The 15,220-nt window shown below is 45.2% G+C and overlaps 3 protein-coding genes across 7 annotated transcripts in view; 1 reads left to right on the top strand and 2 right to left on the bottom strand.

The window, feature by feature from the left end:
- Nucleotides 1–8,099, bottom strand: part of LOC131137514 (solute carrier family 26 member 10-like) — a 29,911-nt gene extending 21,812 nt beyond the window's left edge. The window contains exons 1-2 of the mRNA XM_058085567.1: nucleotides 7,978–8,099; nucleotides 7,276–7,377 (exon numbers count right to left, since the gene is read on the bottom strand). Of these exons, the coding sequence (XP_057941550.1) occupies nucleotides 7,276–7,377; nucleotides 7,978–7,987 (112 nt within the window). The 5' untranslated portion in view covers nucleotides 7,988–8,099. The remainder of the gene's footprint in view (nucleotides 1–7,275; nucleotides 7,378–7,977) is intronic.
- On the top strand, nucleotides 4,437–7,364 carry LOC131137515 (transcription factor Sp5-like). The gene is made up of 2 exons (XM_058085572.1): nucleotides 4,437–4,792; nucleotides 5,272–7,364. The coding sequence occupies exons 1-2, from the start codon at nucleotides 4,739–4,741 to the stop codon at nucleotides 6,316–6,318; spliced, it is 1,101 nt and encodes a 366-aa protein (XP_057941555.1). The 5' UTR covers nucleotides 4,437–4,738; the 3' UTR covers nucleotides 6,319–7,364.
- A 1,128-nt stretch (nucleotides 8,100–9,227) lies between the features above and the next one.
- The window catches only part of LOC131136428 (rho guanine nucleotide exchange factor 25-like), a 68,893-nt gene continuing 62,900 nt past the window's right edge, over nucleotides 9,228–15,220 (bottom strand). For 4 of the 5 annotated variants that reach the window (XM_058083225.1, XM_058083227.1, XM_058083229.1 and 1 more), the window contains 8 exons: nucleotides 14,842–14,934; nucleotides 14,511–14,561; nucleotides 14,333–14,410; nucleotides 14,053–14,244; nucleotides 12,877–13,057; nucleotides 12,120–12,349; nucleotides 11,907–12,035; nucleotides 9,228–10,049 (listed from right to left, as the gene is read on the bottom strand). In XM_058083225.1, coding sequence (XP_057939208.1) covers nucleotides 9,927–10,049; nucleotides 11,907–12,035; nucleotides 12,120–12,349; nucleotides 12,877–13,057; nucleotides 14,053–14,244; nucleotides 14,333–14,410; nucleotides 14,511–14,561; nucleotides 14,842–14,934 — 1,077 coding nt within the window. In that variant the 3' untranslated portion in view covers nucleotides 9,228–9,926. The remainder of the gene's footprint in view (nucleotides 10,050–11,906; nucleotides 12,036–12,119; nucleotides 12,350–12,876; nucleotides 13,058–14,052; nucleotides 14,245–14,332; nucleotides 14,411–14,510; nucleotides 14,562–14,841; nucleotides 14,935–15,220) is intronic. The other variant, XM_058083226.1, reaches the window with a different exon arrangement.

Consider the following 15,220-nt stretch of genomic DNA (forward strand, 5'->3'; position numbering starts at 1 on the left):
TACAATTGCCAACATTTTTCGGGGACCTATGATGGTTTTTCCACTTTTCTGCCCTATAAATGTAGTTAGAATGTTGGATCCTGGTGTTAAACCATGCCAAAGGTTCAGATAAGGAGGTTTGCGTGTTTGGAAGTGAGTCCTGAAAGAAGTTTGGGATGGCTAAAACGCTCGGTTTCAAAAGGCGTGGTAAAATTGCTCCTTTGTGATGTCACAGAGGGGCGGACTTCCTTATATGGTTCATAGTTAGATCAAGAAAGCTTTCTGTGCTGGTTATTGTGTGTAGCTGCTCTATAGGAGCCCACAACTCTATACAAAAGGGTCGAAAAAGAAGCATAATAGGTCCCCTTTAAAAGTGCGGCAAAGCACTAGGAATGGGCCGGACACTCGTTATAAACTCGTTATAAGTTTGGGGGCGTGCCAAAACAAAAACAATCATGTCCTCCGTGTGAAATACGGCATTTCGCGAGTATGGCGAGTTTCGGAGGCTGACGGTGTGATCAACAGTCAAACGGCAGCTAGTACTCGCCCGTGTGTGTGACAGTCAGATGGCCAAGCAAAAATTCCCCCAAAAATTAAATTCACCAGACAAGATGACCAGCCCTTCTCGGTGGCGACGGAAGACCCCGTGTTGACCAAACGTTCTCTCACTTTGTCACAACGAAGGCGACTAAGATGCTCCGACCGCAAACCGTAACACAAAAATGTCAACGCCGACCCCGATCATAGTTAACCTTGTGGAGTAAAAAAGCGGTTAGATGGGTTCAAAGCATTCCACGCGGCTACTCGAGCAGTGACTGTGACCGTGTACGAGTCTGACCTTTGACCTCGGCGACTACAGCCACCTTGTGTGGCGTGTTTGATATGACTACGCTATCAAATTCACGGCGCTAGCGCTTTGAAAGACAATGACCCCCCGCATGTGGAAGAAGATGCACTTTTGACCTCCACTGTCTTTGAGCTCCATAAACAATAGAGTTGTTACTTCCACAAAACTACTCCCACATCCACTGACCTCCACAGAGATCAATTTAGGTGTATTTACTTCAGCTTTTTAAAATGAGCTTGCTATGCTAATTTTCCAGGTTTTAGTTTTGGAGTGGAGATGCGTGGCAGCCACCCAGTCGGTTGAGAAGCACAAAATGTGTGACGTTGTGGGCCTGATTAGCGGCGATCTGAACAGCTGTTTAATGAACACGGGGACGTCTTTCCACGGAATTGAGTTTTCCCTTGAAAACGCCGGAAGCCGTATCCAGGTCTATTTAAATGAGCTAACACGGGGAAGGTAAGCAGCGCCACATGAGCATTGTTTTCACAGTTCAAAGTGAGGAGAGAGTACTTTGCACTTCAAAGCCGCTCATCTGGGAGGCAGCGTGCTGGGGGGGCGGGGGGGGGGGGGGCACTGGCATGGTGGTGGGGGAGATTTGGGGAGGAAGAGGGGGCTGATGAGAAGGGACAGGAAATAAGAATCAGGGTAATTAACAACTTGTGCTCTGTAATAAAGCCACCATGGCGCATACCTCTGCCTCCACAACAAACAACACTTCTTCATGTCGGCAACGTTTCACTAATATTAAAGATTATTTAAGGATTACTTCCATTAAATACAAATATTCTAATACCATGGATTACAAATAAATATTTTTTTTGTTTGTTTTGATATTGATTATATTATTAATATAGCTATTTTTCCGTATTCCCCAGTGCACATTTTTACTTTGTGACACATTCACAACAAAGCTGGTTCACGGAAAATACAATTAAATTTACTAAGTGATTTAGCGAAATAAAAGAGCTACTTTGAGTGAGTAAAAATGTAAATAAAGTCATTAAGAAAAAATGTTTTCTATACCATGAAGAGAATTTTCCGTCCTCCTCAGATGTAATTCATTGATTGAATTCCAGAGTGGATCTCCCTTCCCGCGGAGGTGTGTTTATGTAGGGATTACAGTGTGTGGAAAAAAAGCAGCAGAAGATAAGTGAAGAACTGTGATTTACATGAGAAGTGGGTTCCCAGCCTGGATTTCACCTCTTAACATTGTAATGGTGAGCAGATTTACAGAATGAGATTAAGCCTCAATCTGCATTTAATGGGGCACATCTGAAGTCGCCCTCTACTTGAACTCCCCGATGTGAGAATGTCACACAGGGCGGCCTATTTGATGTGTCACCTATCGGTGACAACTCTCAGCCTTTGATTGACTTTTATCAGTTCACGCTGTCCAGGATATTGCATGTGATTTAACATCAACCTTACATATGTTGTTGATGCCTTACCAAGTCATCATCTGGAAATATGCTACTCTATCATATCACATGACACAAGAAAAAAAAAAGGTCTGTCGTCTTCCGCTTGTCAGCCTCGACTTACCACAAAGTTGAATGACTTTGAATAAATATCGGGGGAATGTAGTGGTTAGCATTCTGGATTTTGGAGTTCGAAGTTCCACTAGTAAGCATCATCGGTATTCGTCTAAGGGGTGAAGGGCAACCGGAATATAAAGGACTCAAGCCAAAAATCATTTGGCAGATCAAAAAGATCTGCTGTGGTGACTCCGCAATCAGGAAAAAAAAACGAAAGTTGAGGCGGAAACGATAAGGCCCTGTATAATGTGTACTTTCTGGAATATAAATCACTCCAGAGTTGAAGTCGCACCAGCCAAAAATGCCAAAAAAAAAAAAAAAACATATATAAGGGGGGTAAATTTTATCACAGGAGAATATGATTTTCTTTTTGGGGTATCTCTCTCAATGGTCAGGGTATTAGCAGCAGATACTGGCACAAGAGTCCAGAGTCGGGGTATAAGTCAGGGTACCCAAAATATGAAAAAAAGTATGACTTATTGTCCGGAAAGTAAATAGAATAGTTGCATCCAGACGGGAACGGATCACCGTTTAAAAACGATCTAAGACGCAAGGCACACGAACACCCAAGACTCATCTACTTTGGTTGTTTTTGGACCCGCATACGGTTTGGGAAAATGGAGTTACTCCGCCCGTCAAAACATCAGGAGATGCTCGTTGAAATATTTACATATTATGTCAACTCGTACTCCGGTTTCCTCCCACATTCCAAAAACATGCTAGGTTAATTGGCCACTCCAAATTGTCCATAGGTATGAATGTGAGTGTGAATGGTTGTTTGTCTATATGTGCCCTGGGATTGGCTGGCGACCAGTCCAGGGTGGACTCCGCCTCTCGCCCAAAGACAGCTGGGATAGGCTCCGGCACCCCCCGTGACCCTCGTGAGGAAAAGCGGTAGAAAATGAATGAATGAATGAATGAATGTCAACTTGTTGTCGAAGCTCACTTCTGGTCACGTGACGGCGATGGGTCGGTGATGTCATCGTTTAAACGAGTCACACGCCGTTCCAAAAAAACACTAATCATTTTTGTCTTTTTAGAATATTCTGCTGGTAAAAATGAAAAGAAAGTACACACATCCAATTATTCTACTTTAGTGTTGTCTATGCTGTCTAAGTCTATGCTGTCTATGCTGTCTATGTTGTCTATGTTGTCTATGTTGTCTAAGTCTATGTTGTCTATGCTGTCTATGTTGTCTATGCTGTCTATGTTGTCTAAGTCTATGTTGTCTATGCTGTCTATGTTGTCTATGCTGTCTATGTTGTCTAAGTCTATGTTGTCTATGTTGTCTAAGCTGTCTATGTTGTCTAAGTCTATGTTGTCTATGCTGTCTAAGTCTATGTTGTCTATGCTGTCTATGTTGTCTATGTTGTCTATGTTGTCTATGTTGTCTAAGTCTATGTTGTCTATGCTGTCTATGTTGTCTATGCTGTCTATGTTGTCTAAGTCTATGTTGTCTATGTTGTCTAAGTCTATGTTGTCTATGCTGTCTATGTTGTCTAAGTCTATGTTGTTTATGTTGTCTAAGTCTATGTTGTCTATGCTGTCTATGTTGTCTAAGTCTATGCTGTCTATGCTGTCTATGTTGTCTATGTTGTCTATGTTGTCTAAGTCTATGCTGTCTATGTTGTCTATGTTGTCTATGTTGTCTATGTTGTCTAAGTCTATGCTCCATCCATAATATTCATTCTACCCCTCTGACTGTAAATTGAAGCTGTGTCAGATGTTGTTGTGATCTAAATAAAAAGTATCTATATTATTCAAATTCCCACGTTGGAGTTGAAAGAAGTTAAAAATATTTTTTGACTGAGCTGCTGTTTTTTTTTCGTTTTTTCCAGACTAAGCAAGTTTTGGGTCCTGGGTGTGTTTGCTGGTTTAGAACAATAAAAAAAGAGGGGGGGGGGTAAATCCTGGGGTCAATTTTTAGTAGAAATTGAGTGAGATTATGAGCAGCCCACCCCTTCATCTAACGACCCCCCCCCCCCTTCCTCCTCCTCCTTCCTCCCCCCATCTCCCCTCCATTGACTCTCCTGCATCATAAGAGAGACCCCGTGGAGCAGATCTTTAGCTTCTATAAAGACGAGATGCAGCCCAGGTTCCTCAGGAGATGATCGCAGGGATTGATATCGGGATTCATAGCTCTTCATCCTCACTCTTCACTTCTTCACCTGCTCGCCGATGCTTGAAGGCTTCCACGCTTCCACGGACGAAATAAAACACGCGTGTGGAGCAAATGAGGACGAAGTCACCGAGGAGGGATCGTCCCAGTTTGACCACCGCAGAGAGTGATTGAGGAGAGACTTGGTGTACTTTTCCACGCTTCCACCCACGAGTGGACTTTTGTGTTGTTCGTGCGTGGGGAGCAGCGCGTGGACAGATGGCTGCGCTGACGATACAAAGGACGGACAACTTTTTGCACACCTTTTTGCAGGTTTGTGGTGTTATTTTGTTTTACATTTTATGTCAAGTCAATCATTTTTTTCTTCTGCAAATTCATATTTTGAAGTTATAGTGTGTGGAACTCAGTGAGTGGAAAATACTTTTTAAAAACTTTTTGACATTTATCGAATTGTTTAGTTTGAGTGTATAGTTATAGCAAACCAGGGAATCATTTAAGTTGAATTATCACCATTATTATTAATATTGCAGAAATTAATATATTTCTGAAAACTTAAAAAAAACGAAACATCTCAAACAAGATTTTTAAAAATTTTGGTGTGCACCAGAGCATGTACTGTAATTGTATGTATTTTATATAATATAGCGATCAAAACCCCACAAGGGGATATCCGCCTAATCATAATTCGCCTAATTAATTGGCTTTATTGATGCTCCCAACAAATCGATTGATCCAAAGCCAACCTTGTAGCTGATTTAAACATCTCGGGATCAAACTTTGTCACCCCACAGGACCGCACCCCCAGCTCCTCTCCAGAGGGCCCCCCCAACGCCCTGTCCTTCCTGGCCACCACCTGCAGCCAGGCCTGGCAGGTGGGCGGCACCATGGGCACCGAGGGCTCCCAGTTCCCCTACGAGGGCACGGTCAGTTCCACGTCGGGGATGTTTCAGCTGTGGAGCAACGACATGGCGCCCAGCACGGCCCTCAGCACCCACCAAATGACCTTCACCGTGCCCAAGGTGCAGTTCCCTCACGGACACGTGCAGTCGGGCCTGGGTCACCACCACCACCATCATCATCACCCCCACCATCACCACCACGAGCTGCCCCTCACCCCGCCGGCGGAGCCCGCCCCGTCGTACTCGTTCGATCTCTCCCCGGTCAAAGTGTTGTCCTCGCAGCCGCAGAGCAACGCCCCCTACTACCCTCAGCACAACAGCGTGGGGCCAAACTTCTCCAGCTTCCTCCAGAACTCCTCGGCCAGGCACCACTTGCCCGGCGGCCACGGGGAGGAAGCGCAGCAGTGGTGGAGCCTTCCTCAAAGCAACGCGCCCCCCTCGCAGCACCCCTTCGCCCTGGGCAGACAGCTGGTGTTGGGGCACCAGCCCCAGATAGCGGCTCTCCTGCAGGGGACCCCCAAAGGCCTGCTCAGCTCCACGCGCCGCTGCAGACGCTGCAAGTGCCCCAACTGCCAATCCAACGGCGGAGGCTTGGAGCTGGGCAAGAAGAGACTGCACATCTGCCATATTCCAGAGTGCGGCAAGGTGTACAAGAAGACCTCCCACCTGAAGGCCCACCTGCGCTGGCACGCCGGCGAGAGGCCCTTCGTGTGTAACTGGCTCTTCTGCGGCAAGAGCTTCACGCGCTCGGATGAGCTGCAGCGGCATCTGCGCACGCACACCGGAGAGAAGCGTTTCGGCTGCCAGCAGTGCGGGAAGAGGTTCATGAGGAGCGACCACCTCTCCAAACACGTCAAGACCCACCAGACCAGGAAGAGCCGGTCTGGGCAGCCCTCGCAGGTCACAGACCCTCTGCTCGCCAGCATCAAGAGGGAGTAATGGCGGCCGTGCAGCTTTCCTAAATGATCAATAAAAACTTTGACTTTTGCACTGCGGGATAAGCACGCCGGCTCATCTTCAAACATCTACAAACATCTCCAAGGACTAAATGTGTGCTTAAGATCTGATTTGATGCCTTCACAAATCCAAAATGTGTTTGTTATATATTATTATGCCTTAGTGCAATTAAAGGTCGCCATACAAGAAAATGGGAACTCTGAGCTGATGTTAATCGTCCGCTTCACTCTTGTGAAACTCGACAATCATCTCCTGTCACTCAGTGATGATTTATGTGTAAATGATGTGAACTATGTAATCGGGTTAATGGCCGCATGTACATTTAAATAAACCATCTCCGTGTTGAAACAATGCACACTTCCTTAACGTTACTTTCTCCATCCTGGCAGCTAATTGCAATATGAATAGCGATGACAATGGCTTTCATGTCTTTTGAACGTGGGGCTTCTTCCCCGCCCGAGCTCATCACAAAACGTAACATTGTATTTAAATGATGGTTTGCAATATACAAACGGCGGGCCTTTGTGCCGCCGGCGTGAAGGAAGACCGACATGCTGAGATGTTCAAAGGCCGTCGCACCTCCGAGTAAATAGCGGGGCCCATTGATGGGGCTTTTTGTTGCGCCTCTGCAATCAAGTTCACAGTCATGCGGCCTTTCAATGGCTGTTTTCTTTCTCTCCGTGGAGAAGATTGAGTCAACAGATGCCACGGAGGGCACCGGCCAGGAATTTGCTGTGAATGGGACCCCTGTTGCTGAGACCCCTTCAGTGGTGACAGAAATTCCCTTTGATTTTACACCCTTGTGAAAGTTAATACCCCTCAAACCCCCCCCCCCCTACGCCCAACCCCCGGGAGTCCGCTGTTGTATGTCACAGTTGTGTTACGATAGGCTCGGCTTTACGGCCCAAAACGGGGCTTTATTCAGGGAGGCTGGCCTACCAGATGTCGGCTCATCCAGGGGTTCCCTCTCCTGGTGTTTAGACCGTGGGACGCTTCTTCGAGGGGGGGGCGGCAGACCATTGGGTGTGTTCTTGTAGAGTCCTATAGCAGAGCAAAATGGGATTTTTCCATTAAAAGAAAGAAAAGATAAAAACTGTTGCTTTGGTTTCTTGTCCAGCAAAACAAAACACAAACTTTGGAAAATGGCCCTCAAAAGGTTATGCTATAAATTGTGTCAAATTGGCTACCAATACCAATACAGATACATGCAGTCAACATTTTTATGTTTTACTATATATATAGTTATATAGTATATAAACACTACTACTTCTATGAAACACTCTAATAACTAATTTTGTTGAAATATTCTTGTTAAATCTCCCACTAATATTGTTATAATGCTGTGTTTGATTTATCACAGATTCCATGGCCTGCCAAAGCCTGGAGCAGTGCAGTTATTGTTTTTATTGTCATATAAGTGCTACCTTGGCATAAGAGGGCCCAACTAACCAGTGTTTTTTACATTTTTACATCTCTGATGATGTTGGCATTGAACTGCCAGCTAAATTGGACTTCCAGCTGCTATTGACGGGCTGTCAATGTGATGACCGTGGATGAAGTCCAGTGTTTTGCTAGCGTTAGCCATTTAGCATGGAACTACCACAATGATGCACATTAGCACTCAAAGTCATCAAATCTTACCTTTACGCATTCCCACATAGTATCAGCATTCCGGAGCAAATATGAGGTGAAAGAAAATGGGGGAAATTTTCAATTTGGATGAAATGTTTTATGACTATTGCCCTATTTTAGCTATTTTCATTTGTACATTTCATGAATGAAAGGCGCATTGAGGAAAATCTTTAATAATAATCCTTTCCGATGTTCCTACTGGCTTTTTAACTCACAAACATTTAGAATTTAAAACCAGTTTCATAAGTAAGCAAACAAAGTAATAAATGAAGCACTATTAAAGACTAAAAATGCAGCAGGGGACACGTAGTAGCCGTAACTAGCTTGCGCTTGGGCGGCGCCATCTTGAAACATGACACCTCTGCATAGATATGAACCATATGCTTGTTTTTAATATTGTGCTTAAAATAAATATCGATATTTAAAAAATATATTGTTATTAAAAATATCAATATATCGTCCAGCCCTACTTACGCTAAGTAGTTTATATTTGTCCAGATTCGGTTGCCAGAGTAGAATTTGTGTGTAAAACCTCCCAAGCAAAGTTTATATTTATTACATCAGAATAAAGTCGCATTATTTACCGAAGGTCTTCATTCACCCGCCACAAATATTCAAAAAGGCTTTCATTAAAAAAAACAACATTTAATAAATGCGTGTCGTCTTATTGCTAACTACTGGCCTGATTGGTGGAGTGGAAGCACTGTGTCGACCCCTAGTGGCCACAATGAGGAACTGATTTTATCAGCCCTCATTTGTTCATGCTCACTAGGAGCCTGTAGAGGGCGCTAGAAGGTTTACTTTTAGATTGAACAGAACAACCTAGAGCAGGGGTGGGCAAATATTTAGACTCATGGGGGGGGGGGGGGGGCAGAACATATGTTTAACACACACACAATTTTATGCTTATCATTTTCCTTGAATTATTTGTCAAATTTTATCTGTAAAAGTGTTATACTATCAGCTGTATGTTCCCATGTCCCTTTTTTCAGGAGCACTTTAAAAATATGACCACATCCAACTATGTCATTTAATTTGACAGTTTTGTAGTTTTTTTTTTACTGAATAAGACATCCAACTTGCAAGTCACGTTGCCAGTTTGTATGTTAAAAGTTGAAATACTTAGAAAGCAACTGGTGGGCCGGATTCAAATGGTTGGTTGGTCCGCATGTGGCCCCCAGGCCGTACTTTGCCCATCCCTAACTTGGACCATTGACTAATAAACTCAACATCATCTTCATAATCAAATAGAGAGCAAAGTGATTACAAGTTTTTAATTGTCGGACATGACAGTACAACATAACATATGAGTCTGTTTGAAACAGGATAGAAGTCCAGAATCCCAAATTGAAAAAAAGAAAACCCTAAAGAGACTCTAGATAGGTTCACGGTGAACAGCTACAATATACAGCCTGAGTACTGCAGCAGTGTCCGACGCTCTGTGCCCCCCCCCTTCAGGTTGCATCGTCCACATGACCCATGACCTGGAGGTTGTGCAAGTCCAGCTAAAAGCAAAATGAAACCTAAGTCTTGTCCCCGTGGTGATGAAGATGAAGATGAAGATGTAAGCCCTTCACATCCTCTTGAGTCACGGTAGGTTTGAGGGCGCCAGCAGTTGTCGGAGGAATCATACCGTACGAGTACAGGAGGAGCTCATGCACACTCTCATGCACGCAAAAAGCCCCGACTTGCTGCACAGTCATGGAAATGCAGACGGCGGGACCGCCCCGATTAGGAATGGATATTTGATGGTGGAATCGCCACTCATACAAACATAGAAAGCTTTCTTTGGGGGCCATCTTGGAGGACGGCCGCAGTAGAAAACAATGAAGTCATTTTACAGGTGCTGCGTTTACTTCCTTCATAGGTTCCTTCAGATGGCTGAACCGGGTCTTGGTATGTCTTCATTTGTTCTGGTCTTCATGCTATCCATCGACTCGTCGAGAGGCCATCAGAGGTCATAGGTCATCTTCAGCAAGCTGGGCCAGGTTGCTAGGGCGTCGTCCGGCTGAGGGAGTGGAAAACGGAGCCTGGTTTCCAAAATCTGACGACTGACCCCTGCGGCAGCCATCGTCTGCTCTCTGTGGGGTGGTGGGAACATTTTCAGACCAACGGAAAAGATTTCAGCATGTATTCAAAAACCTAAACAGCCTTTTCCTGCTTGCAAAAATATCAATAGTTGTGTCAAAACGTGATATGTTATGCAAATGCTTAGAGGCCCAAGTTCCTCCTATTCACTGCAGGACGCGTACAGGAAACAATTATCTGCTCTCGATAAGCATCTCCTACTGACTTCCTCGTCTGGCCGAGCCTGCTTCCTGTTTGTTATGTACTAAGCCTTTGCAGCTTGAGTCAATTGAGAACGCAGAGGAAAACAACAACTGCTGCCCCGTCGCACCAGAGCCCCGCACACAACGCTACACGTCTTGGGGTGAAGCTACGTCCGCAACAGGATGCTCCTACAGGCTAGCGGCTGACATCCATACTTTGTTTTTATAACGCAATTACAAATTTAGACTCAAGAAACTAATTCAAGTTCAAGGTTTTCAAATCAATAAAACAACCAGGGTGCCCAAAAGGTTAGCGACCAAAAGGATCCAAGGTTAGCGACCAAAAAGACCCAAGGTTAGCGACCAAAAGGATCCAAGGTTCAAGGTTAGCGACCAAAAGGACCCAAGGTTAGCGACCAAAAGGACCCAAGGTTAGCGACCAAAAGGATCCAAGGTTAGCGACCAAAAGGATCCAAGGTTCAAGGTTAGCGACCAAAAGGACCCAAGGTTAGCGACCAAAAGGATCCAAGGTTAGCGACCAAAAGGATCCAAGGTTCAAGGTTAGCGACCAAAAGGACCCAAGGTTAGCGACCAAAAGGATCCAAGGTTAGCGACCAAAAGGACCCAAGGTTAGCGACCAAAAGGACCCAAGGTTAGCGACCAAAAGGACCCAAGGTTAGCGACCAAAAGGACGCAAGGTTCAAGGTTAGCGACCAAAAGGACCCAAGGTTAGCGACCAAAAGGACCCAAGGTTAGCGACCAAAAGGATCCAAGGTTCAAGGTTAGCGACCAAAAGGACCCAAGGTTCAAGGTTAGCGACCAAAAGGACCCAAGGTTAGCGACCAAAAGGACCCAAGGTTAGCGACCAAAAGGACGCAAGGTTCAAGGTTAGCGACCAAAAGGACCCAAGGTTAGCGACCAAAAGGACCCAAGGTTAGCGACCAAAAGGATCCAAGGTTCAAGGTTAGCGACCAAAAGGACCCAAGGTTCAAGGTTAGCGACCAAAAGGACCCAAGGTTAGCGACCAAAAGGACCCAAGGTTCAAGGTTAGCGACCAAAAGGACCCAAGGTTCAAGGTTAGCGACCAAAAGGACCGGTCAGCATTCTGGTCCAGCACCTCATATGGTTCCTCTCAACATGGAGCAGTAGCAGCTCTATTTCTTCCCAGATAAGAGCGCTTCTTACCCTCTCTAGAAGGGAGGGGCCAGAATGGCATTTTGGCTGTTTACCACAGCGCAGGCTGCGCTTCGCCTGCGTCGAGAATAGACCAGGTCAGAGTCACGTAATTGTCACTGCGCCAAGCTGAAAATGGTTTGCCGCCACGGCCATCTTGGCGCAGCCCAGTCTACCCAATTGGCTGTGCACAGTGGTGCGCTGGACAAAGTGACCATTGAGTGGGGTGCGCCACAGGAACTTGTGCTGGAGGAGTTACCTGATGCACCTGAATGTACCATTCTTGGAAAAAGCTAGCTAAGCATAGCAAAGCAGTTTGCTGGTTTTGATCCTGCTTGTTTTATTCATGTAAAATTGATGTACCCCTGGAGGGGTACGCGTACACCAGGTATCGTTATTGTATCTCGTTATGGAGCCTCAGCTAGAGGAACGTTGGTTTGATGTTGGAGAACAGTTATGATTGCTATATTGTGCATGAGCAAGCATCAGCACTACCTTTGGAGTCTGCATGGAGGGCGTGTAGAGACCATTGGAAACAGCAGGACAGGTCTGCGGTTCCGACAAGGTCAGCTGAACATGGGACGGAGAAACTGTGTCAGCAGGACAGAGCTGCACCAGAGTGGGCTGCAAACGCCAAACATTGTGTTGAAGAGGGCATTCAGGTCAGAACATTGTGAGCGTATCATCACACGAGTTATGTAACCCTACATCCTGCAGCATGGAGGTCTCACTGGGACCCGGAGCCGGGCCTTGGCTGGGCAGGTACAGGGCGGGCAGGGAGGTGTTATGAGAATGGAGGGAGGGGTGCCTGTGGCGGTCCATTGAAGCAGACGAGTGGGGCCTCAGGGCGCCGCCGGTGGACGGGGGGGGCCGCATGGAGCGACCCAAGCTATTGGACTTGCTTTCTCTCCTTTGATACTCGATAGGTGACTGTAAGGCTGAAAGACACGCAAACATTTCATTTCGTATTTCGAAGCGGAAGCTAGCAAGAAATGGCTAGCAAGAGATGGCTAATAGCTAATAATGGGATTCAATTATTTTGCCTAGAAAAAAACACCCAAAAAATCCCAAGTGTTCCGGTTACATAATATGACTTCCATATTAACCAAGCTAAGACAACATTGTTATTATAGGAGGGAGGGGCGCTCTATAGGGGGAACAGTTTGGATAATTCCAAGGGCCTCTGACTGGGAAGGGCCCCCAAAAACATGTAAAATAATTTTGCTATCTGGTTGATTTTTTTTCTTTTTCAGATCCGGGTAATCCGGTTTCCTCCCACATTCCAATTTTTAAGTAATTGCAAGCAAAAATGTAGATTTATTATGATTAGAGATTGGATAAATATATGTATTAAATATGTGACATGTTTTTAATCTCGACAGTGACTGAAAAAAAATCAATATCAGCAGAGATAAACATAATTGCGGACGGATGAATGAATGAACGGATGACATTCCAGGCTCACCATTCAGGAAGTTGCGCTGTGTTTCCAAGATCTGACCCACATCGTCGACCCAGGCCCTGCACGTCTCCAGCGAGGAGGCCAGCAGCTGGAATCTCACCGTGCTTCCGTCTGGATTGCGGGACGTCAACACGAAGCGCGCATCGTCACCGTCCGCGTTGAACTCCACCCCCAAGCAGCTCACCTGGAAGGGGTTACGTTTGAGAAGACACGTTTGTGTACGCTGAGCGCAAATTTGAGGAATGCTTAAAGGGGAACTATTATGCTCATTTTTCAGCCCTTTGTATTGAGTCGTGGACTCCTATAGAGCAGATACACACAATAACCAGCATACAAAGCTTTCTAGTTCTTCCAGAATCTGCACCTATTCAGTTGTGTTTCTTAGGATTTTGTGGTTCCTGCGAAAATTGTTAGCGCAAAGTCAACGTCTAACAATTTTCAGATATTTCTGCCATGCTGACAAGTTAACATTGGTGTGTGTTTTCGGGAGAAATGTTTCAAGGGGACCTATTATGATCATTTTTCAGCCCTTTGTATTGAGTCGTGGACTCCTATAGAGCAGCTACACACAATAACCAGCACACAAAGCTTTCTGGTTCTTCCAGAATCTGCACCTATTCAGTTGTGTTTCTTAGGATTTTGTGGTTCTTGCGAAAATTGTTAGCGCAAAGTCAACGTCTAACAATTTTTAGATATTTCTGTCATGCTCATAAGTTAACATTGGTGTGTGGTTTCCAGAGGAATGCTTAAAAGGGACCCATTATCCTCATTTATCAGCCCTTTGTATTGAGTCGTGGACTCCTATAGAGCAGCTACACACAATAACCAGCACACAAAGCTTTCTAGTTCTTCCAGAATCTGCACCTATTCAGCTGTATTTCTTTGGATTTTGTGGTTCCTGCGAAAATTGTTAGCGCAAAGTCAACGTCTAACAATTTTCAGATATTTCTGCCATGCTGACAAGTTAACATTGGTGTGTGTTTTCGGGAGAAATGTTTCAAGGGGACCTATTATGATCATTTTTCAGCCCTTTGTATTGAGTCATGGACTCCTATAGAGCAGCTACACACAATAACCAGCACACAAAGCTTTCTGGTTCTTCCAGAATCTGCACCTATTCAGCTGTGTTTTTTAGGATTTTGTGGTTCCTGTGAAAATTGTCTGTTTTGATGCACATACCTTTATGCTGTTTTTAAAGATGTACCCAGGAAGCGAGAAGCCCTTCTTTTTGTCCGTGGGCTCACTGAAGATGACCAGCTGCTCAAACAGGAAGACCCTTCTTTCCTTCGCTCGAGACAGGAAGCCGGAGTCCTGCTCAGTGACGGTGAAGGTGTCCTGCTGGAGCAGCTTCCCCTGGGCTGTGATCTTCCCCTGGTAAGCAACAATAAGTGGAAGTGCTTTTCACCAAATTGCTGGCACAAAACCTCGTTTTCTTGACGTCTAAATTCTTGACACGTACCTCAAAGCCTTGGAGTCGACCCACATTCATCATGTCATTGCAACGTTTTGGCACAAAGCACATCACTTCTACTGCTTTCTGTTGAAAAAACAAACAAAAACTGTTGAAAGCCAATGCAGACCAGGTCTAAACCAAAACAAGACTGTAACTCAACCTAACCTAGGTTAGGATTACCGACCTCCAACTCTTCTGTTTCCATCCCAGCTTTGGTGGAATACTTCAGGAAGTCCTGTTCAAATAAACACAGCATGGTCGCCAAAGCAGATATAAAAACATGTGGACCGGATCTCAATCTCTTGACTATGGGGCCAACATGATACCCACTCGACCACTGTGCAGGACCAGAATTCAAGAACATTTTGGACCCTAACAAATTCAAAGATATCTTGGAATCACATTAAATGAAGATCCAACTTTCATAATGGATCATATTTGATTTAGTCGGAGTGATGTTGTGACCATTGAGTGTGTGTGTGTGCGTGTGTGTGTGTGTGTGACCTGCTCTTCACCTTGAGCAGCAGCTGGTACTTCATGATCCTCTGGACGGGTTTGATGAGCAGGTCATTGAGTTGCAGCCTGTGACCCAGCTGCTCCCGCAACTCCTAGGAGGCAAACAATGCGACTCATGGCAGCTGATGTAATCGCAGCAGCAGCAACATTCAATTCAAGATTTGTGTCCTGTTCCCGTTATTTTCTATCCGGATGACAACCAGGTATAGTTTATAGTTTCATACATATCCAGCAAAAATGCATCATCTGTAAGGAAAACTTGTCTATAACGAGTATCCGGCTCATCCCGAGTTAAGAGCCATCCCAAACGTCTTTCAGGGCTCATTTCCAAATGCGTAAATGTCATTATCTGAAACTTTGTCATGGTTTACCACCAGA

The sequence above is a fragment of the Doryrhamphus excisus genome, chromosome 10, assembly GCF_030265055.1.
Source record: "Doryrhamphus excisus isolate RoL2022-K1 chromosome 10, RoL_Dexc_1.0, whole genome shotgun sequence".
Taxonomy (NCBI): domain Eukaryota; kingdom Metazoa; phylum Chordata; class Actinopteri; order Syngnathiformes; family Syngnathidae; genus Doryrhamphus; species Doryrhamphus excisus.